This window comes from Mesoplodon densirostris, chromosome 18 (genome assembly GCF_025265405.1).
Source record: "Mesoplodon densirostris isolate mMesDen1 chromosome 18, mMesDen1 primary haplotype, whole genome shotgun sequence".
Lineage (NCBI taxonomy): Eukaryota > Metazoa > Chordata > Mammalia > Artiodactyla > Ziphiidae > Mesoplodon > Mesoplodon densirostris.
Window position 1 is genome coordinate 45,883,722 of NC_082678.1, and position 27,421 is coordinate 45,911,142.

The window sequence follows — 27,421 nt, forward strand, 5'->3', positions numbered from 1 at the left end:
CAGGTTGTTCTGAGGGTTCCCAGGCCACTCTGGAGTCTTTGTCCAGCAAGTTCAGATAGATTCACTCATGGGCAGGGGCTGTCTGCTCAGGGACTGCCGGGACTGCTTGTTCTCAACGATGCTCTGTCAGCAGCCGGCTAGACTGCCAAGACCAGTCAGCAGAGGGAGGCTTTCCCCAGAGGTGCCCAAACTCTGGCATGACAGACAAACCCTGAAGGAACCCTGCTTTTGGTGGTTAACAGGTATTCCCTCTGGGTCTGCAGGTGAGGGAGGACCTAGACCTCTGCCTGTGGCCCCAAAGGAGGCCATCACTGCCCATACTTGGAGTGTGATCCCAGCTGTCGTGGGGCAGGAAAAGCATCTCCCGGAAGAGCCAAACTGACCGGCCTGGGAGAAAAGGGGCGGATTCCAGCAAATGTCGGCCAGACAACAGAGGGGCCTAGGAGCTGAAGGAGGTGCCCCACAGAGCTGGGCAGGGGGTCCAAACTGTCAGTTCAAATGGAGCAGTGACCTGTTAGTGGGGTGCTGCAGGAGGTGTCACCCGGAAGTTATCGACTCAAATTCCTCATCCTTTGGCGGTGGCACCATACTCCTGGTGGTCCCAGGAGGCTCTGATTCCCACTCGCTCCAGCAGTGGAAAGCTGCCCAGGACCGGACGTTTTGTCCCCGGGCTGGATTGTCCCTTCCGAGTGACAGGAGGGATCTGAGGCAGCCCAAGGTAAGCTGGGAGAGACACAGGCTCTGGAAGGTTGTTTTCTCACCTCCAGAGCTGGGATCTGATTGCCATTTAGATGACAAGAGAACACCAGAGCCCAGCCATGGGGCCAGCTCGAGGCTTAGTGGGGGTGGGACCGTGCCCGTCCCAGAGATGATGGCAGGCCCCCAGGAAAGATGGATGCCAGCAGCCTTATGGGAGGCTCCCTTCACTTCCGAGCCTGGCCTCCAGACACCCGTCCCCAGCTGAGACCCCAGGTGTGGAGGAAGAGGTGGCCCGTTGGCTGGGTCTCCGTGGGGTGTGGGCATCATGGGGTCACCTTGGGGCATGAACCCCAAAGCTCTGCTACAAGTTGTAGTGGAAGGTTCGGGTGTCCTCAGGAGGGCAGGGGCCTTGGGCGTGGTCTTGCGGCTCTTCCTAAGTCTCAATGTGCTGTCACATTAGCCCAGTCAGGGAAACTGTCCAAGTCAAATATGACCCGTCCCCAGGTGTTGACGGCCAAAAATACACAGGTGATTCCAATGACGTTCATTATTAGTCCTGTTTTCATCTGGAAAAAAACAGGGTCAGAGTCAGCACCCTCGGGTCTGCCAGGCTGTCAGAACAAAGGTGAATGGGCCTAGGGAACCAGCACTCTGGGAGAAGGGAACAAAGGCTGTTTGCTGGGCCTCTCGTCCCCAGGCCAGGCCCTGTGCTCACCCCACCCCCCAGACAGAGCAACTTCGTGTCCAGTAAGAATCACCACTGCTAAAGCAGCCTGGGAAACAGGCAGGACAGGTGGGCTCTTCAGGCCCATTGGGACGTTTGGAAAACTGGGCCTCAGGGAGGTGAGGGAGTTACTGGAGGGGCCCGGGTCTGACTCCAGGTCCAGCACTCACCCCAGCGCCTTCACCGTCCCACAGGCACGTGCTGGCCTTTCTAGGGCCTGCTCTGCGTTCTTTGGGTGCTCACTAACCATTGCTTTCACACCCTGTGGCAGATTTTTCACTGGGGATTGGAATTGAGTTTGCAATTCCTGGTTTCTGGGACCCACCCTCTGTGTGAGAATGCTGCGTGGAGTCCCAAAGATACCCAGCGGAGGCTCTGAGTTAACTAACACCTGACTGGGCCGAGGGAGGGACCCGCCTTCCTGGCCTCCCCTGTTTGCCCACTTGCCTCTCCCCATTCTGGAGCTGCAGAGCCGCCCTCCTCCCACCGGAGGCTGGGATAAAGCCAAAGCAGAACTGAAGAGTTCCTCCTTTGGCAGCATTTGTTTCCAAGGCAGCATCTGCTCCCAGGCACTGGTGTCTCTCCCCCTGCCTGCTTCCATGTCTGTAGACACCTCTGTCAATCTCTTTGGCTGTCATTAACATTTCCCCTCATCTCAGCCTTGCCCCTCCTGACTGTCCTCACGGGTTCTTACTAGATTGTGAAGTCCATCTTGTCCATGTGGGACTCCCACCCTCACCCCTTCCAAGTGCTCAGTGAAGGCTCCCCTGGTGGCTGCTCGGGCACTTCCAGGTGGGAGATTCTGTAACCCACCTCTCAGCTTTGGGAGACAGAACAGTCTATGAAATAAGAGATCATGTCAAAACAGAAGAAAAAAGCTGCATATAAATGCAAATAATGAGTTAGGTCTGGACATTTGGTCCCAAACTGTTTGACACCACAGGTCATTAATAAATGGGGCATCCCTCATGACAAAAGCATCATAACTGATAGGAGTGAATAAAAGCGGCTGCGTTACCATGTCGGAAACCTTGAGGTGTCCGTAGGAAAACACGATGGCATTAGGTGGGGTGGCCACGGGCAACATGAAGGCAAAGGATGAAGTCAGGGTACAGGGGATCATGATGTACAGCGGGTTGAGGCCAATGGAACGTGACTGGGGAAAAACACAGCACTACAACGTCACAGATGCAGAAAACAAAAGCTCCTGGGGACCATCACTCTGAAAAGCTTTTCCCTAATGTACTGTGTACATTCCCACCTCTGTGCCTTTGTCCTGCTGGCTCCTCTACCCTTTGCCACATCTGGATGATAACTCTGCTGGACCCTGAAGGCTAAACTTACTGGGAAGCCTTTCTGAACCCCCTCAATTCACTCAACATATACTTCTTGGGCACCTACTATGTGCCAGAGACCATGCTGGGCACTCCTGCAGCCCATGTGTGCACATGTCTGTCTGTCTGTCCTGACACAGAGAGAGCCTAGAGGGCAGGGACCACATCTCTCACCTGTGGGTGTGCCTCTGTATGTATGTGTTTTTATACACATTTGGGATCATTTTGTGTATGAAATTTGGTATCCATCTGTTTAAAGCTTAAAATTCAGCCACATCTAGCACAGAGTAGACAGATGCTCATAAATATTTGTTGAATGAATGAATGATATAATAATTTGTAATGTCTGTCAATATCAAAATTAATAATCTATCACACAGATCTACTTGCACCTGAGAGCAGACACATATGCAGAGATGTTCAGTGCAATATTGTAACAGCAAAACACACAGGAAACAGACAACAGCCATCAATAGCAGGACGGTCAAATAAAATGCATATATACAAACAATGGAACAGTTTGCAGCTGAAAACAAGAATTGAGTAGGTCTTATGTGCTAACAATGGAAGGATCTCCAAGATATATGATTAGATTCAATAAGGTGCAGAACAGGACCATGGAATAATGCCATTTGTTTAAAAGGAGAGTGTTTGTGTCTGTGTGTGCATGTGTAATACGTCCAGAAAGATACCTAAGAAATTAATAACAGGAGTTGTCTCTAGGGAGGAAGCTAGAGCGTAAGGGTCTGTATACTCTTTGGTATTATTAGACATTTTCTGGCTATGTGTATGTATCACATTTTCAGCTTTGAAAATTATGTGTTCCCATTTTATGAAATACCCTTCAGGACTGTGATTTGTTTAAATGGCTTGATAGTATTACATTGTATGAATATATGATAACTTATTTCACCAATCCCTGCTATTATGGAAGTATTTTTATAACAAATAATTCTTTGATGTGCATCTTTATAATATAAGCTTGTAGGCATCTCTGATGATTTTCCTAATACAGATTCCTGGACATAAAATTCCCAGAGTCCGGTGTAATCTCTTAGCAGTTGGGTTTTTTTAAATCCTTGTCACTTTATTTTCACAAACCTTATATGTTAAACCTTTCTATGCACAAAATATAAATATGTACATAATATTTTTTTTACCAGTGGCCTCCAATTTTCTTTATTTTCACCACTATCAGGAAAGTATTTTAGCATATACTTTTAATGTAGGGGGTGTTATTATAACATATATACATGTATCACTGTATTGATATATTCTAAACCATAGGAAAAAATAAATATTTTTTTATTGGGAAAAAAAAAAGATTCCCAGAGTCAAAGGGTATGAGCAGGTTTCAGGTTATGGTTCCCATGGGTAAACAGGTCTCTGAAAAGGCTGTGCCAGTTACACTCCCTCTAGGAGTAACTGAGAGGAACCAGTCTGCTTCCTGGTTTCCCCATGGTGTATGCACCCCATGTGCCTCTGTGACCCAGCTGGGGGGTCACCACCTTCCCCTTGCCTGCAGGTGGGTGCTGAGGCAGGAGCGTGAGGTCTGTGTGGAATCTAACTCGGGGCTTCGGATTCTAGAAAAGCTTGTTTTCGAAGGGCCTGGCCACCCTCTCAGGTGAAGACCCCCATTTGACTAGTGTCTGGAGGTGACAAAGCCAGGCCTCTGCTAGGGGAAGGAGTCCTCACTATGGCACGACCAGCATCAGAAGACGTTCCTCGGCATCTTTTCACCCTGGGCAGCCTGCTTAGGGGAGGGGGAGATGGGCCACCTTGCTCTTTCTAACCCTTCCATCTTCTCTTGGAATAAAAGGAGAAAATCACTTGGGTTTGCTTTTTATACACGTGGACACCCTGGCAACTGAATGAAAATTTACCAACTTCAATCCTGTGGAGGCCTTTGTAAGTCTGTCCTCCCAACTCCAGAATGACAGCCCCAGCCTCTCCCCGGCTCATTTTGCATCTATAGAGGGTTTTCATAGGCCTCATCCTTCTTGACCCTCAGCACAAGAGTAGGGGAAAGAACTCAAGTGACGGGTTTGAGGATCTCACAACTTGAACTCAGGTCTTCTGACTCCAAACCTAGGGCTCTTTCTGTACCACCTTGAGGTTGGTACTGCCAAGTGATGAGTGACAAAAGGAAATGCAAGAGAAGGTCACAGTCGAGCTTCCTGTAAGCTCTGCTTTCTTCTTAGTCCCAATTCAAAAACATGCTTACCCACGGAACACAGCTCTTTAGCCTGGCATTCAGCATCCCCATCCACCACCACCCACAGCCTCTCTGGGCTCAGTGCCCACTGATCCCCAATCCCTGAGCTTGCCAAGCAAGGCTTCTGGGAGTTTTCAGTCATGCACTTCATTTCCTTTATGTGGGCTACTCCATCTTCCCAGAGCGTCCTCTCCCTCCCACCATTCCCAGGCTCCATTTCCCCCAAGATCTCTTCCTGGTGGGTTCCAGCCAATGGTGTCCCCCTGTCCTGCAGGCCTCCTGCTCACCTGTGCTATATTCTGAGAGACCCTCTATCATTCCCCCATGGCATCCTTGGTGTAAGCCCTGTCTCCCCAGCTTGAGAAATAATCTGTTACATTTATAAATAAATTTAGGGCACCTGGTTGTTGCTTAGCACTTTTGGTCAGCGTGGAGGATACAAAGAAGAACAGCGAAGCATTGAGCGCAGGCCCAGGGCCATCGAGGGCACACAAGTCTGTGTTGGAGCAGGGCTCAGGACCCAGGTCTCCAGAGCCTGGCCAGGCTTGGGCCCCTGATGTCACTGCCTCTCTAGGGACCCAGGATATGGTCAGCTTCCTATGAAATGATGACTAAGGGTCATCACCCCCAGCAGAGTTACTTACCATGGAGGCAAAGATGGGCAGGAACAGGGTGGTGGTAGCCACGTTGCTTGTGCATTCAGTGAGCACGGCGATGAGTGTGGACAAGATCAAGGTGATGGCTGCTGGGGACACAGCATGCAAGGGCTCCATCTGCTTCCCCATCCATTCTGACAGCCCCGAGGCCTGGGAAATACAGGGAGGGCAGTCACCACAGGGCTCGTGGCTCACAGTTCCTCCGGAGCCTGGAGGGACCTTCATCTGTCTCCGAAGAGCTCAGCCCATCCCTCACTTCTGATTCTCTCTCTCTGCATACATACCATAGGTGATCTAATCCATACCCACAGTTTCAATCTCCACCCTCACTCTGCTGTCTTTTAAATCCTCATTTCCAGCCCAGCTGGTCTGCTGTCTGGATTTCCACCCAGATATCCCATGAGCGTGTCAGACCCAACATGCCCCAACCTGAATTCATCTGCTCCCCCTGGGCTCCCCAGCCCAGTGACTAGACTCACCTGGTGTCCAACCTAGAAGGCTAGGGGGTCATCCTGGGGTCTCTGTCCCCCTTATTTCTTATGCCCAGTCACCATGTCACCTAAAACATCTCATGTCCATCATCTCCTCTCTGTCTCCCACAGTTCTTAAAGCTCAAGAGAGTGATTTGAGCCAGAAATTGGAAATTTAGATTTGGGGCTTTAGGCTAAGAATAGATTGTCCAGGGAGAGACTGAAACGTGAACAAAGAAGAAGCCAACGACAGAACCTTCAGGAACACTCATATTTAAGGGAGAACAGAGGAAAAGTAAACCAAGGAGGCAGGGCAGGAACAGTCAGAGTTAGAAGTAGACAGGAGAAAATGATGTCTTGGGGACCAAAGGAGGAAGGAGTTTCAAGAAGGAGACAGTGGTCCATGGAGTCCAGTGTTCTGAGCCTGTGTTAGATGAAGGCTATGGAGCATCTACTGGGTCTTCCCCAACCCCTGTCCGGCCTAGGCCTCCACTTCAGACATCCAAGAGATTTTTCCCAAGTGCAGGTCTGACCAAGTTACTCTCTGGCCTCAACCCTTTAGTAGCTACCCACCACCTTCAGAATAAGGTCCACACTCCCTATCTTGACCCTCAGTGAAGTGGCTTCTGTGAGCCTCACCAGCCTTATCGTCTGCTGTTCCTCAGCTGGATATAACAGGCTGATTTCTTTACTCATGTGTCACTTCTTTCTGAAATGCTCTTCCAAACATGCCCCCCTCTCTAGGCTGTGAAATCCTCAAGAACAGGGACCATATATCAATCTCCTCTGTAATTCCTGTGCCTGACCTAACACAGACATAATAGGAAGGTTCGATGAGGAATGAATGAGTGAATGAGGGATGGAGAGGTGACTAAATGGATGGATCTGTTCATCAGAATAATAGTTGTGTACCCACTATGTGCCAGGCTCTGTCCTAGATGCTGAGGAAACAGCAATAATAAGATAGACCAAGTCTATGTATTACGCTGTATTCCTGGATAGATGGATGAACGGATGGACAGAGGAGAGCGGCACCAAGCATCCCTCCCTCTGGCTCATTTCTTCCCTATCAGGGAAGGGGGGAGGTAAGAAAGTTGCATTTTGGGGTGTTTTCCCCCAAAAGCTCTTCCTCTCCTCCTATGTCACTACATACCTAGCTAGAGAAAAAAAATTTTTTAATTTTTTAGGCAGAGGCCCTGTCTTCAAGAAATGAACAGTTACATGGAGAAGACAGACACAGAAACACACAGGCACAGGCCTGGGGTGCCGAGAAGGAGGGGTGCAGCAGTCCTCAGCTTCCCTCTTGGTGAAGGAAGGGGCCCTAGGCAGCCCACAGTGGAGAAGTTACCTCGCATCCTTTAGCCAGAGCAAAGCCACCCCCCAGGAGCAGCACGATGCCCCAGGGTACTTTCTCCTGGGCCACCTTCCAATTCAGCAGCGGAGGTGGATAAAATGGTGTTTTCCTTTCTGAGAAGAGATGATAAAAACATACACACACATACGTTGGGAATTCCCTGGCAGTCCAGTGGTTAGGACTCCATGCTTTCACTGCTGAGGGCCCAGGTTCAGTCCCTAGTTGGGGAACTAAGATCCCACAAGCCACGTAGCATGGCCAGGAAAAAAAAAAAAAAAAAAAAAAAAAAAACCCATACATAACCCAGAGCAGCATTAGCAGGCAAAAGAGATAAAACAGATCTAATGCAGGGAATAAAAGCCTGCAAGGACAATAAGTGCCGTCTCATATCTGTAAATTAGCTAAAATTTACGGTAATCACTACAACACCCACTGCTGGTAAAGACATGATATGGTAAAGCTATTATACACTCCTGTTAGTGTTATAAATTGGTGCAGTCTTTTTGAAAAGCAAGTTACCAATACATTTTAAAAGCCTTGAAGACATATATATACTCTTTTACCCCAGCTGCAATCACTGCTAGAAATTTATCCTAAAGAAGAAACACCCTCAAAGAAAAAGCTATATTCACGAAAACATTAATTCATAATAATGAAGAATTCAAAACAGCCAGAATGCTCCATGACAGGGGAATGGTTACAGCCCCCGATACAATATAATGCCGTTATTAGAGAAAATAAATTTGAAGACTGTGGCAATAGCAGGAAATGTTTCTAGCATAACCACAAGCAAAAACATGAAAACAAAAACCAATAAAGAAACAGGATTGAAATTATGTGTGTTTTGATTATAGCCATATAATATATATGCATATTAATGAAGACTGGGAGGGAGAGAGAAACCCCCAAAATACTGATGGCATTATGGGAAATATGAAATCTCTTTCTGTTCCTGTTGTAAAATAAGATTTCAAATGTTTAAAAAGCAGAAGAGGAGATTTTGCACTAAACAACATTCAGAGAAGGCTTGGAAAATACGCTGTGCCCAGACTTTGTAATCTAGCCAGTCCTTTTCAACAGGGTGAGATGTTCTCCCTCCCGGGCCCAGGGAACACCATGGAGATCCTTTGCTGCTGGGGCCCCAACCCTGATGAATGGGAGGCCAGGACAGGAGCCTTACCTTCCTCAGTCTGGCTGCAGAAGTTGAACTTGGGCTTCTGCGAAGGCACAATGAATAGCAAGATGGCCACAAAGATGGCCACTGTGGCATCGGAGGCATACCTGGGCAGGGAAGAGCACACGGGATTAGCCCATCTTGGCTACACTGACGGTCATGCAACAAGCCTGCTCTGTGTCTGATGCTCCCACATGAGGAAACAGGCTCATCTGAGTACGAAAACCGGAACCCCATGGGGCTTCCCTGGTGGCGCAGTGGTGGAGAGTCCGCCTGCCGATGCAGGGGACACGGGTTCGTGCCCTGGTCCAGGAAGATCCCACATGCTGCGGAGCGGCTGGGCCCGTGAGCCATGGCCGCTGAGCCTGCACGTCCGGAGCCTGTGCTCCGCAACGGGAGAGGCCACAACGGTGAGAGGCCCATGTACTGCAAAAAAAAAAAGAAAGAAAGAAAAAAGAAAACGAACCCCAAAGGCCAAGATCAGGAGGGGTGAGGTAGACTGAATCCTGGCTGGAAACCAAGACTCCCACGTTCTTGGCCTAGCTCTGCCATCAACTTTGAGGGGCTCTGAGCGGCTCACTTCCCTCTCTGTCTGTGTTGCTCCATAGGTGAACTTCATGAGCTCTTCTCAACCAGATTCTCTGGGATTCTGGGTTCACCAGGGTGACCACAAGGACTCTGGGGCCACCCCAAGCAGACCTTCAAAATGGAATAAGCAGTAACAGGCAGCAATCTCCCTGTCCACATCTTCTGCCCTTTCTAGGATATGCATGTTTCTCAACCTTGCATCTATTCTGACCACATAGCATCTTAGCCAGAAGAGAAACTTCATATCCCCCCTTTTGCCAGGTCTCTGTCTAAAGAAGCTTCTGGACCCCAGAATGTGTGTCTTCAGAGGGACTCACCCGGATCTGAAGAAAGATGAAAAAGGAAAGATGGCAGATCAGAGACTTGGAAACCAGAGCACTGAGAGCCCCAGTCCTAGCCCAGCTGACCTCTCTCTATCACAGCCTGGCTACCCTGCCAGCCTCCTGGGGCAAGAGGGGCCACAAGAACGCATCTGTGAGCTTGTCAGGAAGACTGGTGAGACAAAAATGAGTCCAGAAACCAACAGAGTGCTCCAGAGCTGGATGACAGAAAAGGGGCAGAGCCCTGGGGGGGCGCTGTGGGAGGAACCACTTACTTTGTCTTGCCCTCCACCCAGGCGATTGACAGCCAGCCGGGCATGAAGCCGGGGTCCCGGGAGAACCACAGGCCGACCAGCAGGAAGAAGCAGAGAAGGACGTTGACCTCAGCGAAGGAGAGGGGCCCCAGCTTCCTGTACTCCGCCCACAGCACCTCGTGGGCAGCCTTCTCCTCACTCTTCTTCTCCAGCCCGCAGCCCCAGGACTCTTTAATACTAGAGAATGCAAAGACAAGGGGACGGCGGGGCGTGTTGGTTGACTCAGGGCTGGTTGAATGGAAGCGTGAACACTGGGCAGCAGAACATGATAGAAAGCCACACAGGGCTGCCTGTCACCCGGGGGCCCTCGAGCAAGTCCCTTCCCACTCCCCAATTCTGTCCTCTGCCTACCGTACCTCACAGGACATAGTGGGGCAAAGTCTCTCTTTTATGGTCCCAGCATATGCCCCCAGGGTGCCCCCAGAAGAAACCTGAGATGGCACAGGTCGGGTGTCAGGGACAGTGGAGGTAGGAAGAGAGGATGGCCAGGAGGGTGGGAGGCTGAGCAAAACGGAGCAGGGGATGGACAGGAGCGTCGGAAGCAGAAAGAAGCAGACCCGAGGCCACTGCTGGCAAGGGGGTCCCGGCAGGTGCCAGTCGCCTAGAGACCGGCGACTGCTGACATCTGGGGGTGGCCGTGAGAAATCTGGAACCGGCTCAAGGTGGGGCCGAGGCTCCTTCACATGCTCCGTCTTCCTCCTCCCACTGCGGCCTGGAGCTGCCTTCGATGGTACCAGGATGCCAGTCCCCATCAGCAGGTGGCTCAAGAGGACACAAGGAACAAGGACAGGTCCCAGCAGACTGGGTCAGGCAGGAACAGGGTGGGTGCTTGCCTTGCAAGGAGCTGACATGTAGGATTAAGGACACAGAAGACTCTGGGGCTCATAGTAGCTGTGGCTGAGGCAGGAGGGAAGCCAGCCAGGTCCTGCTCTTGGATGGGCTCCCTAAGAACCAGTGCCCGTTGGCCAACACGCCTGCCCAGGGCACCCTGCAGGACTTCCCTGGGGAGTGTTGGCAGGAGGGGGCAGGAAGGAGGAGGGATCTCGGAGGAGTTATAGAGGGTACCTAGCCTTGGGGAGGGGCTGACTGGGGCCACGGGCACACAGGATGCCAACCCCGAGGGATCCGCTGAGGATTCCAGTCACACGTTCCAGCCCCCGTCAGCCTGAAGGTGGGGGGCAAGGCCAAGAGGATTATCCCTAGAGAGCCTTCCCATGTGGGAGTCCTTCCTGGGACCCTAAAACAGACTTCCTAGGAGCACAGGGGTTAATGGAATACGTGCTGAGGTGCCGAATGCTGAAGCCAGGGCTGGATGGGAACCACCCTTGAGAGGGTGAGGGCCATGCAGGGCATGGGGCACGGCCTAGAGCAGGGACTCAAGGAGGTTGGGACACAGCTTCCCGCGGTGCTCAGGGGTTAGGAAAGGAAGTGGCGGTGATGGGGACTCAGGTCTGCACAGCCTGCCAAGATCTCCGTTCTGGACAAGGGGCAAGGACATTTGTCCTCAGGGTCACCTGCCAAGGACACCCTCCAGATCATCCAGCATGGGGATGGCTCTGCTGGCGTGGGAGCTGGCCTCTTTGTCCTTGCCGCCTTGGCATGAGAGAGTCCGTGTTCCACCCACTACCGATCTGCTGCCACCTGTCATTCTCGAGGCTCGGAGGCTGGACCAGAGGCTTCAGGCCTCCAGGATAAGGGGTGACTTTGGTAGCTGCCCAACGCATGTCTGATGCTGGAGACACATCCCGACAGCACACTGGCTGCAGACTCGGGGGGCTGCATCATATATGCAGTTGTCCAGTGCTGGCCCCCTGCAGTGGTGCCCCCAGGCCTTCAGGTCCCTCTTACACTAAGTGGTTTCACATTCATCTTTGGGTTAATCCGTCTGGTGACCGCCGGGCTGGCACGAGATGCAGGCAAATGGATCCAGCTTTCCTGTGGGGGCCCTGGAAGCTGGGTGGGTGCATGATGAACTGGGTCAATGCGCTGCAGGAGAGGCAAAGGGACCCCGAGCCCTGTGGCAGGGGTCCAGAAGAACCGTCATCCCTAACTCAGGGCTTAGCCTGGTGAGGAAAGTTGGGTATAAGCCAGCAGGAATATCCCAAGGGTCCTGGGTGGTCTTGGGAGGGTCTGTGGCTCCCTTGGCTGGATGTGGCCTAGGAAGCTGCCCGTAAACACAGGAAGATACAGTTTTTCTGAATTAGGCTGGAGGGAATGACCCTGACATTGCTCTCCACGACCAACCAGATGAGGGATTCAAACTGTGCAGCCAAGCACCCGTAGGAGCACCTTCCCTTTCACATGGGGGCCCGGACACGGGGCAGGGTGGGGTGTGCACAAACGCCTACAGCTACCATTATGTCATCATTATGGCCGCTTTGATTATGGACAGAGATTTTTTTAACGGCACTTTTCAAAACAGTTCCTCCTTCAGGAGAAAACTTAACCAAAGTGCCCCTTTTTCCCATTAACTCACAAGTCTTCGTGCACGCTGTTACCTTTCAGCTCAGATCTCTTGGCCACATAGGCCTCTGTTTTTTGTTGGGCTCAAGCGCCATGTGAATTAAGGCACAGAGCACATGGCTCACAGCTAGGTATTTTATACTCCAGTGTGAGAGGGTCACCTTCACGCCAGAGATAAGTTTGTGCATTTAAAAATGACAACAACATTTTGAGGTATTTGTCAGCCACACATCATGATTTCTGTCCAAAGTCTGGCTGCTGTCAAGGTTGACTCTTGGTCAGCTGTGTGCTGGGAACTGGAAGGTAAACTTTGCAGAAGCTGTGCGCTGCTGGGAACATTGTAAGCATTCAGTAAATCTGGGTTTGGACTGATTTGGATATTATCAGGAGGTCTGCTGCGACTTGGCCTGACAGACACTGGCAGCCAAGTGGAAGTCTGTCCAGCAGTGTTGACTGGCACCAAGAACAAAGCTGCTTGTTCATTGCTTTGACGACGGCACACCTGCTCCTTCTCCCTGGGCTGGGAGCTGGGCCGGGTGTAGGGGTCAGAGAGGACTTACCGCAGGCCACAGAGGAGCTCAGGTCGGGGGAGGGATGGCACTGGAGCATGACTACAGGTGCCAAGGGGCAAGGCGTGGTGTGCCCAGGGAAGTCCGGAACAGCGAGCAGGCAATCCGTCAGCGTCAGAATGGGGGTGGGGGGAGTTGGGAAAGGTGTCGCTGAGGAAGGAGCATTTGAACTGGCCTTGGGGACTGAGGAGGTTGGAAGGTAGGAAGGCAGGGAGTGGCATTCCAGGAAGAGGGAAAAGCACGCGCAAAGGCACGGTGAGCAGCAGGGGTAGCGGGAACTGGAGGGCAAACTAGCAGGAGGTGGGGCTGGAGAAATGCTCAGGGCCAGACAGGAGGGACTCTCGAGCCGACGCATGGTTAGATCCTCTATTCCATAAGCATCTCAAACTTACTTGAACCTCATATAAATAAACCGGAGCCACAGCCAGGAGAGCAGCAGCATGATCAGCATATTAGGGAAGGCAAATCCAAACCAAGAGGCGAAGTTCACGATGTCTCTGCTGTCAGGAAACAATCTGAAGGGAAGAATGCTGGTCCACATCTCTGCCAGACACTGAGCTGCGGAGAGCCGGCGGGCCGGACCCTGCGGGCGGAGGCTGAGCAGCAGCCGGGCCCTGAGAGGTGGTCTGGAGTGGGGGCCTCCTCCTCCTGAAGTCCAGCCGCCCACACCCATCACTCAGCACTACCCCAGTCAAGCAGGGGCCTCAGAACACGGCCACACACAAGGCAAACCTGAGGAGCGACCCACTGCCCCTCCTGGAGGTCCACACCCCGCTGAGAAGCTCATTAAAGGCACGGCCCTTCAGTCCAGAAAAATACACCTTGGTACACACATAATTTGGCCAACAGCTCCAGGGGGTCCACAGATGCCTCAGAACCTCACCCCGTGGGCTTCTGCAAGGGAAGCCCCCCCACCTTAGGAAATCAAATCTCAAAAGCTTCCCCGGGTGGGACCAGAAGATGTTTCCTGGGGGCTGGAGGAGGGTCACTTCCACCCCCAACCCCAGGCACTGCTCCCTTTAGCCCAAGGGTGTCAAACTAGCCACAGAGCTTTTCCCATTCAGCCCAGAGGAACTTCAGGGCAAACCATAAGGCTGTCATTACAGAAAACACTCGCAGGAGCCAAACAGTCTGCTTGTTCGATCTCGAGTGTCTGCAGGCCCGCCCTTCTCAACTCCCCGCTGCCCTCCCGACCCCTGTCCAGGGTGTTTGTCTGCACAGGACGGGCACCGTCGTACTTCTGTTCCTTCCTTCTGTGCCCACTGCAATTTGTACTTATCTTCATTAACACATTTACACAACCCGCCAGAACTCTCTGGGTGTCTGCTACCCTCAGCTGCCCACGAGTATCCCATGGGCAGGGCCCAGGTTCCTCTCACTTCTGTGACCCAAGCGCCACCCGGCACAAGACCAAGAACAGAACTGGGTCCTCAAAGCCTGGGTCCCTTTGTGGCCAAGGCTGGAAAGTTCTAAACCACCCCATGGTCCACCTGGAGCCTCACAGGGGCACACATGCCCCTCAAGGGCAATTAGAGGGGCCATAGTGAAAGAGCCGGTGAGGCACCAGGTGACCTAACCTCTAACCTTTCCGGGTGTCATAGGACCATCGCCATTAACAACCGAGGTCGTGAGCCAGCTTTGAGGGGAGCATCTTTAGGGGCATCTATTTTCTACAAGTTTTAACCAAGGACCCCACTTCTCGGATTACACTGTCAATTCCCATGACTAGCTCCACGTTCAATCCACATTCCCTGTCTGAGTGAGAATCCTGAGCCCAGGAAAGAAAGGCAGGACTTGTCCTGAGCAGAAAGCAACCCGGTCTGTGGACATCAGCTCCTACGCTGTGGGGTCCTGAGCATGTGCAGGGAGGTTGCGCCACAGAGGCTGATGGCAGCCCATCCTCTCACCCCTGCCAGGCGGCCCCCACCCCCATCCAGGCTCCAGGGCCCAGCTGAAGAGGAGGGAGAGGTGGGTGGGCCCCTCCAACCCCATCCCCCCCCCAACTATTGTCCCCAGAAGGCATGGCCAGGGCTTCCCTGGTGGCGCAGTGGTTGAGAGTCTGCCTGCCGATGCAGGGGACGCAGGTTCGTGCCCTGGTCCGGGAAGATCCCACATGCCGCGGAGCGGCTGGGCCCGTGAGCCATGGCCGCTGAGCCTGCGCATCCGGAGCCTGTGCTCCGCAACGGGAGAGGCCACAACAGTGAGAGGCCCACATACCAGAAAAAAAAAAAAAAAAAAGGCATGGCCAGCAACTCACTCTTGCATCTGTCCCAGGAGCACCACGTTGGGTCCCGTGCCGGTCAGGGTGGCAGTGCCTCCGATGCTGGCTGCGTAGCACACGGACAGGGTCATGGCCTTGCATATGTTCTTCCTGTCGACCTCCCGCTGCCTCGTGGAGGGACCTTCACAATTCTCTTGGCTCCCTACAGTGGGCACACTGCCGTGGGCACAGTGGGGACCACCTGCCCAGCCCCAGCTCCTCACCCTGCCGCTGACCTGAGGACCCAGGCATGCCAGCTCTGCCGGCTCCCCGACCAGGTTGTGTCCCCCGCCTCCAGCCCAGTGCTCTTATCCGGCCCTACGTGCCCCCCCAGCTGCGTCCCTCGGCCAGCCCCAGGCTCCTCAGCACTCCGAGCAAAGTCAGCAACTTCAGACACACTCCTTTCTTTCCTGCCTCCTTGCTCTTGCTCACGCTGTTCCCTTCGTCTGGAGGGAGGGGTCCAAATCCATCCCAGATGTCCTCTCCTCCTAGCAAGGCCTCTCCCTTTTCTGTGCTCCCTCAGTGTCTGGCTAATGGCAACCCTTGGCCTCCCCCAAGTCAGATGAACTATCCGAGGGGCCTCTTGACTCCATCCCACCGGGCTTCACAATATGAGTGTGTCTGCTTCATCTCTGCAGCCCCAGGACCTGGCCCAGGGTCTGGCAATCAGGCTATCAGCACAGGCCCTGAGTGGCCCCACGCCGGGCCCTGGGGATGGGGTAGCGAAGAAGACAGAGAAAAGCACAGGCACTCTCTGACTCGCCTGAGCTCGGTGCCTAGCGGGGAAGCAAAGGTGGGATGACCAACCCCAGTACCTGTGGGAACAGAGTGGGGAGGGATTTGGCCTGTTCAGAGGAGGCCTCCCTGAGGATGAGTAGGGCTAGAAGGGATTGAGGGGCATCCAGTAGGTGCTCAAAAGATACCCAAATGAGTGATCAAATCAACACGTATTCATTTCTGTGATGGCGGGAACGGAGGGCAGGAACTTGCTATAAGCTCTGCTTAAGGATCTAACTTCTATGCACTAATCACATTCCTAAAACTTAGGAAAACAGCATCTTCTAAGTATTTCTCTATGTGCCTGCGAAAAGGAGGGCTCCAGGAAGCAGGGAGGTGGCTAAAGCTGTTGGCAACAGAGGGGAAGGCTGCCCTGGCCAGGGGCTCACCTGGCAGCTCGCCGGCCTTGCCCTTGTCTGCCAGCTCCAGAGCCCCGAGGCTGGCCTCGGTGGCTGCGCTCATGGCCTCCATCTGCCGCAGCACAGCCTCCACAAGGGGCACCATCATGGCCGTGGTGGCCGTGTTGCTGATCCACATGGAGAGAAAGGCCGTGACGCCCATAAAGCCCAGCATCAGCCTGCAGAGGAGGAGCAGGGAGGAAAGCCAGAGAATCCCCCACCCCCACCTCTCACAACCCCTAGGGAGCAGCGGGGGGCTAGGTGCCCCCTGCAGGGATGCCAGGGGTCAGGGCCAAGGTGCTGAGGCCAGTTCAAGCTTGGGTATCCAGGAGGGGATTGCGGTTTTAGTGCCTGCCTCCCTCCCTCCCTCCCTTCCCTTCCTTCCTCTGCCTCTCTCCCACAAACAGTACTGACATCTACTCTGCTGGCTACCGGGTCACCAGGCGGCCTGAGCCACAGTCGTGGTTCTAAGGCGCCCACCATCTAGCAAGGGAAGCACCAGCATCCAGTTTGTGCAGACCTAGTGTGGAGAATTGGCCCTAATATGACTTAGGGGTGCGTTGGAGCAGCCCTGCGTGCAGGCAGACCAAACTTCCCACTTCTATCTAGAAGATTCCCACCCTCCCTGACCCCACTTCTCCCCTCATGAGTTCAGAAGGGCTGCGTGGAGTCAGCCTTCAGGGGTAGGGTGAGCCGGGGAGGGCCCTGGGGAAGTGGGACCTCCTTCATGGCTGATCCCCTGCCCCACCTCCCTCCATTCACACTCTTTGCCGCCCTCCACTCTGCAGTGGACCCGATCCACAAACAGGATTCAGAAAACATTGCCTTTCCGTGTAACACCCCACCTTCCATCTCTGTGCCACCTGTGTTGTCTGCCTAGAAAACTCCTCACGGTCTCTCAGAGCCTTCAGGCAGCATCCCTTCTCGGTCATCTCCTTCCCAGTGCGCACCAGGTAGGGCTGACCACACCCTCCTCAGTCTTCTCTAGGACACTTCTCGCTGGCTGGATTTGAAACTGTTTCCATGTCTGCTCTCTCCTTAGCACGTGAGCAGGGAAGGTCTGATTCTTCTCCATGGGTCCCGCACACCTGGCACAAGGCCAGGAGAAGAAGAGCTTGGGAGGGGCAGTTGGCTAAAGGGAACTCCACCTCCTGGTCCCCATGCCCCTCTGCAGTCAGGCTCCCCCCCAGGGCCACTAATTTGTTTGCCTGAAGAAGGGTCTCGGGGCTGCACTGCACCGGGCTTTAGCTGGTATCCATGCAGGTAGACCTCATGGACCCATAAGTACAAAGGCTGGGATCCAGGCTAGGATGAGGGCCAGAGTTCACATGAATGAGGCTTCAACATGATGCTCCGAGGCACCAAGGGGGCCTCGACATACAGGCTGCCCCCAGCACAGGCAGTGCCCTGGGCAGCTGGAAGCCAGGCTCGGAGGAGGAGCCAGGTGACAGGAAGGAGCAGAGAAGCGCGTGCGAGCGCCCTGGGTTTGGGAGCAAAAGCGCTCCAGCACATTCCAGGTGAGGCCCCCCAGCTGACAGAGGAAAGCCAACCACTCAGAGGATCCTGAAAACAGGAACTCTGAGGCCTCACATTTCTAGAAAATGCAATGGCTTCTGATTTGACCCTGTAAACCAACCACCGGAGGGGCTCGGGTGACAGGTCGGAGAGTCACAAAGCCCTTACTCCAGGGAGCTGAGGCGCCAAGCGTGCTCGGGTGGGCCGGGGCCTCTGTGTGCTCAGAGCCCAGCATGGCCCTTGACGTGAGGACATAGCAGGAGGGATTTACTGTGAGCTACCAACCTGCCTTCCCAGGGCTGGGCTGGGTCACGCCATCATTTAGGGAGCATGTTGCCTCAAAAAAAAGGTGCGTGCTGAGTTCCCAATTAGAGGGGGCAAGGCCCCATCAGACAGGCCCGGTCCAATCTCCATGTGACGTCAGCAAACCATTTAACCCCTCTCTGCCTCAGAACAGAACGTGGGTGATGGGAATAATCCCCAACCCTCAGAGGTTCGGTGAGAGTCAGATGAGGTGGTAAATAAGCCCCCGGTATCATGCCCGGGGCCCTGTGGGCGCTCAGTACACCCAGGTGATTCTGCTATATCACCTCCACGGCTTGGTCGGAATGGCCTGTGACTGGCAGGGGAGATCTTGGAGAGGGGTGAGATGACTGAGTAATGGGGGAAAGGTGGGGTAAGCAGCAGTTTTGCAGAGGGAACAGATGTGCCAGCTTCTGAGGGATGACCTTTCTGCTTCCCCCTGAGCTGGGTAGTTGAGCCATCTCTTTCCTGCTTTCCCCACAAAGCCCCTAGGGGTATCAGGCATGGCTTGATCCGGCCTCCACCCACCCAGGGGTCTGCCTGGCTGCAAAGCCCAGGTAAGGCCATGGCCAATCCTTGCCTGTGGGTGATCTGGCCTGTGCCACACACCCCTCCCTGGCCCTGGGGCCTACTGCAGAGCCCTGCGGTAAGAGAGAGAAGGGGTAATTACTGGGCAGGCTTGGCCCCCACCCAGAGGAGCGTGCGCAGGGCGATCCTCTTATGCAGGTTCCAGTGCTCCACGGCCACAGCCACGATGAGGCCGCCCAGGAACAGCATGTTGGTGTCCTTCATGTACTGGATGCACACCTGCAGGATGGCATGGAAGCCCCATCAGGCCTGCCCCCTGACCACACACTACTTGGGCTCAGGGTCACCCAAGTCCCCAGAGATAGGCGAGCAGAGCAGATGCTGACTTCAGGGCAGCTTGGAATGGGGATGGAGGGTCAAGGGTATGTCTCTATGCCAGAGAGAGCCCACAAACAGGGTATTATCTGGTCCCCCGGGTCCTAGGCAGCTCAGAGAAGGGCTCGGAGAAGGAGCCGCTGGGAGAGAAGCAGGAAGCCGCCCGGATGCTCTGGGGCTGCTCACCTGTTTGGAGTCCAGAATCTTGAAGAGCGGGAAGAACAAGGCAGGCATGAGGGCAGTGACAGCCAGAGGGATGACTTCTGTGCACCAGTAAATCGCCATGAGGATGATGACATAGGCGCACCTGACAAACTGAAGAGACGGCACTGAGGCCGGGCGAGCCGCTGCTGCCGTGCGCCCCACCCAGAACGCTCGGGACAGCAGGGCGTGGACTGTCAAAACAGGGTGGCATGTCAGGGGGAACCCCTGCTTCCCTGCCCCCGTCAGCACAGCCTTCCAGGTTCAGGACAGTGAGGAGGGCACAGGACCCGTCATCAAGAGACTCCTGCCCCCTGCCCCCCAGCTGTGCGGTCCTGGGCAGGTCTCTCACCTCTCCAAGCCTTGCATCCTCACGTCTTCACAGGGAAGAAGAGGGGGGAAAGGAGGAGAAGGAGGAAAAAGGAGGAGGAGTGCAAGTGGGGGGAAGGGGAGGAGGAGGAAGAAGGAGGAAAGAGGAAGAAGAGAAAAAAAAGAAAATACTGTTTTTGATGACCCGCTCTACAGATTAAATCATCTTACAAAGTAAGTGCAATTCTTAGGGAAGGCTCCCCAAAGCACATCCTCAAACTCTTGGTATCTCTATCTAATTTCCTTCTCAAAAGGCTGCTCCAACTTTCTCGGCTCCCAGAAATGTGTGTTGTAAACCAGCTCATTCAGAAAATGGCCAGCACTGAGTATTTTCAGGGTTGTTTTTTATTATAACTGAGAACATGGTCTTGGTGTCTATTAGCCTCTCTAGTTACAAGGGTCTCAAGCTTTACTGTTCGTATTTAATCTTGTGTGAACTGCCTGTTCACACCCTTTAGCTACTTAGCCACTGGGATCTTGGCTTTGGAGTGAGACAGACCTGGGTTTGGTTCAAGCACTCGCAGCCCTGGCCCCTTACTCACTGTAGGACTTTAATTCTCCGTCTCATCGCCTAATAAAATAGGGATAATAATGCCCACCTCCCTGGGTTGTTTTTTGTTTCATCAGCATTTTTACTATAATCATTATTAACCACCCAGGCTCTGCGTCTCCCTCATTCCAGCCCCCTCCAGTTTAATCAGCCTCCAAAACCTATAGCTTCTACCCCCAAATCTTCCTCTTTCCCTTCTTCCTTCACCCTATGGCCCTGCCTTTGCTCAGGCCACATCTTCTGCCTGCATCACTGCCGCTATCTTTTCTTTTCCCGCTGTTTTATTCACTGTAGTTTTTTTTTTTTTTTGTAATTGAAGTATAGTTGATTTACAATATCGTGTTAATTTCAGGTGTACAGCACAGCTATCTTCTAACACCATCTTTCTACTTGCATCGCTCCACACTGCTGCTCCCTCTTTCTCTTTTTACAAACCGGATCGTATCACTCCCTTGTTTAAAAGCCTTCCTTTGCCTTCAGGACAAAAGCCAAATGCTTGAGCATGTCTTGGGAGACCCTCTGTGATGGAGCAGGCCCTACAGGGCCCTCCAGCCACATCTCCCATGCCCACTCCCACCCCGAGCTCCTGAGACCCCAGGGCGCTGGTGGGAACTGAGGCAGATGCTCCGCCTCCCACAGCTGCTCTCACACATGACACCGTTCCTTTGGCCTGGAGTGAGTGCTCGGGGCTCAGTTCACCGCTGCCCCTAGTCTGGGGTCTGTGTCCTTCCTCTATGCACGCCCCCACCCGCAGCAATTAGCACACTGGGTTGGCATTATATTTCACCCACCATTGAACACTGAACAGTGGAGTGAGCAGTGGGGGGGCAGAATCCGTGTCACTCGGCATCCAGCACAGGCCTGAAACCCCAGGGACACTGCAAATGCTGATTAGAGAAACGGACCAGCACAGCACGGGCTGTGACAACACTCTGCTGGGAAAACGTACCTGCACACAATCACTGTTTATCACCACCCGAGATAACACATATTATACGCATGGAACGTCACCAAAGGCTGAGACATTCTTTGGCTTGTGTTATCAGTGATAAAAATAAATCTTTCTTCGGCAGCCCATGAGAACCCCAGGACACCTCCCTACTGTCTAAGGCAGGGTTTCTCAGCCTCAGCACTACTGACATTTTGGGTTGGTTCTGTGTTGCGGGGGGTGGGGGCCTGTCTTGTGCGTGGTAGGATGTTTGGCGGTATCTCTGGCCTCCCCCCTGCTAGAGGCCAGTGGCACTCTCTCCAGTTGTGACAAGAAAAAATGTCTCCAAACTTTGTCAGATATGCCTTTGTTGGGAAGGAGGGGAGAATCAATGCTGGTTGAAGCCTCTGGGCTCAAGGCAGGATAGCAACGTGGTTAGAAGACCAGCCTTTGACACCGGGCAGGCCTGATCAGTGTCCGCTATCTGCCATTGTGTGGCCTTCAGTTACGCCTTCTCTGGGCCTTGGTGTCAAGGGAGAGAGAGGTAGGAATGGTCCACTGCAGGGGGGGCAATAAGAGGGTGTGCTGTAGAGAATTTTAAAACGGTAATACTGTCTAAAACTCACTCTCCTTCTTATCATCATGTGAGAACAATTCCCAACAATGTCTTTTTTTTTTTTTTTTTTTTGCGGTATGCGGGCCTCTCACTGTTGTGGCCTCTCCCGTTGCGGAGCACAGGCTCCAGACATGCAGGCTCAGCGGCCATGGCTCACGGGCCCAGCCACTCCGTGGCATGTGGGATCTTCCTGGACCGGGGCACAGAACCCGTGTTCCCTGCATCGGCAGGCGGACTCGCAACCACTGCGCCACCGGGGAAGCCCACTCTCCTTCTTCTTATCATCATGTGAGAACAATTCCCAACAATGTCTTTGATAAAATACTCCTCCCACTCCCAACCCTGGCCCCTCCCCCTGCTTGTTTCATGTCCTCACCTGTAAATCGAGGATTTAAAAGTACCCATTCTTAACATATGGCACACAGAAAGTGATTTTTTTTATTATCTGAACTTAGAAGCGGTAGGTGACACGTGTAACCAGTTTTCCCGGGACAGTTCCTAGAGGCGCCAGAAGTAACCAACAGAAAAGACACAGGCTAACTGCCCTCTCACCTCCATGCTCCTATCAGGAGGCCCAGGAGGTGCCCCATCCCTGAACACTACCAGTCAGCAAACTTGACCCTCCCTCGTCTAGAATGCTCCCAGAGTGTTGTGGAGAGAGCAGAATAGGACAGGCAACCTTAGAGAAGCCTGAGGAGGGGTAGGTCACTGTGAAGAATGAGATGGAGTCTACCTGCAGATGGGAGCCCAGTTCCTGGTCAGTTCAGAGCCTTCCCTGCAGCTGAGAATGTGGCCGGAGGAGCACTTCAAGCTGAGCTCACAGTGGACAGTGGGATTTAAAAGTCCACACCCAGCACAGTGGAGAGCACATAGTGGGGCTCAAAAAATACGTTAAGTGCACAACTGAAGAAAACCATGGCTCATTATTTACCTAATTATTAACGAATAAGGGCGTCCATGACATAGTGCTTAGTGGAAAATTGTAGCTAAGAGAACATACTGTGTGTGTGTCTTATGGGATTTGAATGTCTTTTCATTTTTACTTTATACTTCACAGACTTTAAAAATAAGAATTTTCACATAACTTTAATAACACAATGAATCTATTTTTTAATTTAATAAAAAGTTTTTTTTTTTAAAGAAAGAACCCAGAGAACAGGCAGAAAAGTGGAGCAGAGATGAAGACAGGAAGGAAGCAAGGTGCAGGAGAAGAGTAAAAGGAGAAAGCCTGCAGGAGAGGGGCCCGGGCACTGGCAGAGGGTGACATGCCCTGGGAGTCGCTGCCCGGCTTGGACAGTGCCGCCCAGGCTGCCAAGTTCTCGCCAGCTTCCCCACTGCTCTACCTCCTGCCCTGGGTTTCCTTGCAAACTCTGTGGCCGTGGGTGGGGACGGGGAGCTCTTCAGTGGTGACCAAAACACAAGCGCACAGGGAGAAGACAAGCAGACAGGGTTCTGGCTCCCAGTCACCTGCACCACTGGGAGAGAAAGCACATGAAGTCAGCCCCTGGAATGACCTTTACTGATATCTCCTCTTCCCTCGCCTGATCCTCACTCCCAGGGCAGGTCAATGACATGCATACACAGCCTGAGTTGGGGGACCCAGCTCAGGGCCACCTGTGTGTGGGGGGATGGGAAGGGCAGGAGTGGGGCTGGGGTCTCGGTCATACTCTTCCGGAGCAGGAAGGTCAGCAAAGCTACCATAATTAGTCCAGGGAACACCACTTCCCACCAGCAGAACTAAAATCACAGCTCTCCTGCCTGGCCCTCCCACAGATGATAACAGCCCCAAATCCTTTTCTACAGAGGAAATATGGCCAATCACAGTTGGTGTGGGAACTAAAGAACCACTGTAGTTGGATCTACTGTCCTTGGCCCATCCAGGGTCTGTGTTCAGCCCACCCAAGGGCTCCTCCCAGCCTCCCCCTCCCCCATCCTAGGAACCAGCATAATCTCTTTTGGCACCTAAAGCCATAAAATGTCAACAACCAAACCACCTTGCCCCATCGTACAGACGTACAGACGAGAACACCAAGGCCCAGAGAACGCAGGGGCTTGGCTAAAATCACAAGGATGGGGCTTCCCTGGTGGTGCAGTGGTTAAGAATCCATCTGCCAGTGCAGGGAACACGGTGGTTCAAGCCCTGGTCCGGGAAGATCCCACATGCCGCAGAGCAACTAAGCCCATGCGCCACAACTACTGAGCCTGTGCTCTAGAGCCCACAAACCACAACTACTGAAGCCCGCATGCCTAGAGCCTGTGCTCCACAATAAGAGAAGCCACCGCAATGAGAAGCCCGCGCACTGCAACGAAGTGTAGCCCCTGCTCTCCGCAACTAGAGAAAGCCCACGTGCAGCAATGAAGACCCAACGCAGCCAAAAATAAAATAAATAAATTTAAAAAAATAATAATGATAATAATAAAATCACAAGGATGGGTGAAAGGTGGGTGTCCAGTTCTCTCACAGGTTGGCTTCCCAATACCCCAGTACAACCCCATCCCTCTAGGACTGCCCTCAGAACACCCCCTAAAGAGCTCCTCTGTTTCCCAAACCTGCTTGGGCTGGGGGGAGCTGAGGTTTCCTGTCTGAGCTGAGAGTGAAAGGTGGAAAGAGGGAATGAGGCAGGAGCAGCCAGCAGCCAAAAGCCTTCAAAGGGCTCGGGCCTCTGCCAAACAGGCCTCGCACTGCCCAGCAGGGCCTGAGCCAGGGCTCCCCGCACCGCCCCCACCCCGTGGCCAAGGCCATTCATTCTCCGCTTCCCTCCTGGGAGCACCAGGAGGCCAGGGCTTGGGACACGGCTTCCCAGAGACCCTGCGTCGTGCCACCCAAGACGTGAGCTCTGGGACCGTGTCCCGCCTCCTGCCGCCGCCACAGTGGGCAGTGAGCAAAAGCAGGCCAACCTGACCTGCCTTTCAGCTGGGAGCAGGTTTCTGACTCAGCTGTGGCTCCCCAGGTTTCAGAGGTGGAAAGAAATGTGGATCATAGGGAAACCGAGGCTCAAAGGAGGGCCAGAGAGGGACAAAGATGGCACTCAGGGTTCACTTAGGTGATGATCTTTTCGTGTAGGTCCCCAACTGGCCTCGGAAGCCACCTACAGCTGGGAAGTCCCCATTCCCCAAGGGAAGAGACAGGAGAAAGAAGGGAAAGACAAACCCCCAGGCTCCCTCTTGGTACAGGTGGCACTTGGGGGGCCTGGGGACCGGGTTATGCACTCTGGGGAGATTCTGAGCCTATAGAGGGGCTGTGTGGCCAAGATCGGTGCTAACTTCTGGGTTTCTGTGCTTGCCCAAACAGTTCTTGCGCCCTGGGATCTGTGAACCCCAAGATCCATGCCTGTCAGAATTCTTTGCAGGGCACCTCCCATAGCACCTGGGGCTCCTGAGCCTCCGTGCCCCAGGGTAGCCGTGCCCGCCCCCGGGAATCCGTGCGCTCCACCTAACGCTCCCGGGTTCGGTGCCCGCTGCTGGGCACCTGGCGCCCGGAATCCAAGGGGCTGCCCAGAGACGCAACTGACCTTGGCGGGCATCAGAATGATGAGTGGCAGCAGCAGAATCGGGGTGACGAACAAGATCACGAAGGACTTGAACTTGGAGACATAGCTCAGTGCGGAGGCCATCGCGGAGAGGGAGTCTGGCGGGAGAGGCGAGAGAGGGGCAGCCAGTAGCTTCACGGGCTTAAGAAGGGGCCGCAGTCCAGGGGGTTGGAGGGGGCGGCGGGAACTCCGCCTCTCATGGTGGGGCCTCCCCGCGGCCCCGGGGCGGGGCCAATCCCGCGGGGTCGGTGGGACGAGCCTGCCCCCAACTCTGCCTCCGGGCGGACGCGGGCGGCGCCCACGGACTCCAGCGCTTCGGGCGGGCCCTCCAGGAGTGGTCTGGGCCCTGGCACCTCCTGGCTCTCCGAGACTTTTCTGCGGTGCACTAGACAGGCGCGCCTGCGGACGGCCAAGCGGGAGCGATCGGTCATTCAGTCTGCCGGCTTAGGCGTACGGCGCCCCCTCTGCATGCGCACCTGCCCTTCCTGGGCCCTGCTGGGGTTCCAGGTGAAAGTCCCTAGCGGTTTCTGAGTCTTTCGCATCCGTCTCTCCAACCTCTCCCTCCTTTTCACCTGGTTACTCCTGCCCCTCCCACTCCCACCCCGGAGGGGCCTCCCGCAGCGACCCACCGCGCGCCCAGCGCCGTCTGCTCCGCGGGCCTCCCCCACCCCACCCCGTCACCCTCAGCTTCCCTGCAGTGTCCGCGCTGCTCTGGGCACAGGACTCGTCCCCAGCGCGCCCTCTCCCACCCAGCGCATCCCGGGCACTCTCCAGCGATCGCGGAGGAGGTGAGGCCACAGTCCTCCGCAGCCCGGCGTGCTTTCGCCCTCCAGCGGACACTGGCGCAGCCCGCCGACGTCCTGCTGGCACTGCGTGCGCGGAAGGCGGACTGAGCCCTCCTGACAGTGGCAGCTACTGCCATGCTACAGGGGAAACGAGGGTCCCGAGAGGAAGGGACTTAACCAAGGCTGCCCTGAGAGGGTCGTTCATTCACTCGGCCCGCCTCCTGCGGACAAGTACTGAGCACCTATTCTGTGCTAAGCCCTGTTTTGTGCGCTGGAGGTACAAGGTTGCAGACACCACCACCCCTATCACTTTCTTCTTTCCTCCCTTCTCCTCCTCTGCCTGCCGGGCTTCTCGTTCTGCAGCTTTCTTTGGGGGAGGCCTACCCCTGTTGGTGGTTTAACCACAGCCTGTTCCTTCGTGATTAGTATCCTCTGTCTTCAACCCAGCCCTGGTGCCAGAGTCCCAGATTCTCCATATTTCCAACTTTTTCCAGCCTGGATGTGCCTCAGGCCCTAAAACTCAACACATCCTAAATCAAATTCACGAGTCTCCTCCTGTGACCTCCACCTAAGGACAGGTATTCCCCCAAACCCTTCCTGTATCTGTCTTTCTTCTGTCCTCCCCCTTTGTAATTCTCATTCATCTAAACCTGGGTTTCCCTCCCTCCCCCCATCCCACGGCACTTAGCATTGTTTGTACCTATTTAATTATTGGTGTGATTTTTAAATTATTTATTTATTTATTTATGGCTGTGTGGGGTCTTCGTTTCTGTGCGAGGGCTTTCTCTAGTTGCGGCGAGTGGGGGCCACTCTTCATCGCGGTGCGCGGGCCTCTCACTATCGCAGCCTCTCTTGTTGCAGAGCACAGACGCGCAGGCTCAGTAGTTGTGGCTCACGGGCCCAGTTGCTCCGTGGCATGTGGGATCTTCCCAGACCAGGGCTTGAACCCATGTCCCCTGCATTGGCAGGCAGATTCTCAACTACTGTGCCACCAGGGAAGCCCCATTGATGTGATTTTTATTTAACGTTTGTTTTATTCATCACCATATGTCCAACCAGCACCTTTTACAGTGCCTGATCTGATATGTGCACTCAAAACTTTTTCTCTGCGATGTGTGAGTGAATGCAAGTTGTCAATGAAAAAAATCAATCAATAGTCAATCTAAGAAAGAAATGGAAATTTTTATTACAGCCAACCTGAGGATTAAAACCCAGGAAATAATCTTTCAGAAAGCTCTGAGGACTGCTTTGCCTGTTAGAGGTCAAGGCACTTGAGTTTTTGAGACAAAGGGTTATACATCAGAGTAACATGTTGACGGTTTACGTAGTCCAACAAGGCAAGTAGTGGGTTACTGTGACCCCTTACAGGATTGAAAGAGGAATGTTATCTCCTGAGGAGTTACCTT

General features: G+C 53.8%; 2 protein-coding genes across 4 annotated transcripts in view; one reads left to right on the forward strand and one right to left on the reverse strand.

Annotated features, from left to right (window-relative positions):
- The window catches only part of C18H17orf100 (chromosome 18 C17orf100 homolog), a 69,935-nt gene that overhangs the window by 28,541 nt on the left and 13,973 nt on the right, over positions 1-27,421 (forward strand). Inside the window, exon 3 of one of the 3 annotated variants that reach the window (XM_060082112.1) lies at positions 8,533-8,827. The exons of the other annotated variants lie outside the window; for them this stretch is intronic. The gene's annotated coding sequence lies outside the window, so the exon portion shown is untranslated. Of the gene's footprint in view, positions 1-8,532; positions 8,828-27,421 lie in introns of those variants that run through there. 3 annotated transcript variants of the gene reach the window in all.
- Positions 1,140-25,661, reverse strand: SLC13A5 (solute carrier family 13 member 5). Its single transcript, XM_060080675.1, has 12 exons — positions 25,213-25,661; positions 19,223-19,351; positions 18,804-18,940; positions 16,307-16,494; positions 15,138-15,303; positions 13,273-13,395; positions 9,810-10,025; positions 8,633-8,733; positions 7,447-7,565; positions 5,617-5,778; positions 2,442-2,579; positions 1,140-1,265 (listed from the first exon to the last, which is right to left on the reverse strand). Exons 1-12 carry the CDS (start codon positions 25,312-25,314, stop codon positions 1,140-1,142), a joined length of 1,707 nt encoding a protein of 568 aa, XP_059936658.1. The 5' UTR covers positions 25,315-25,661.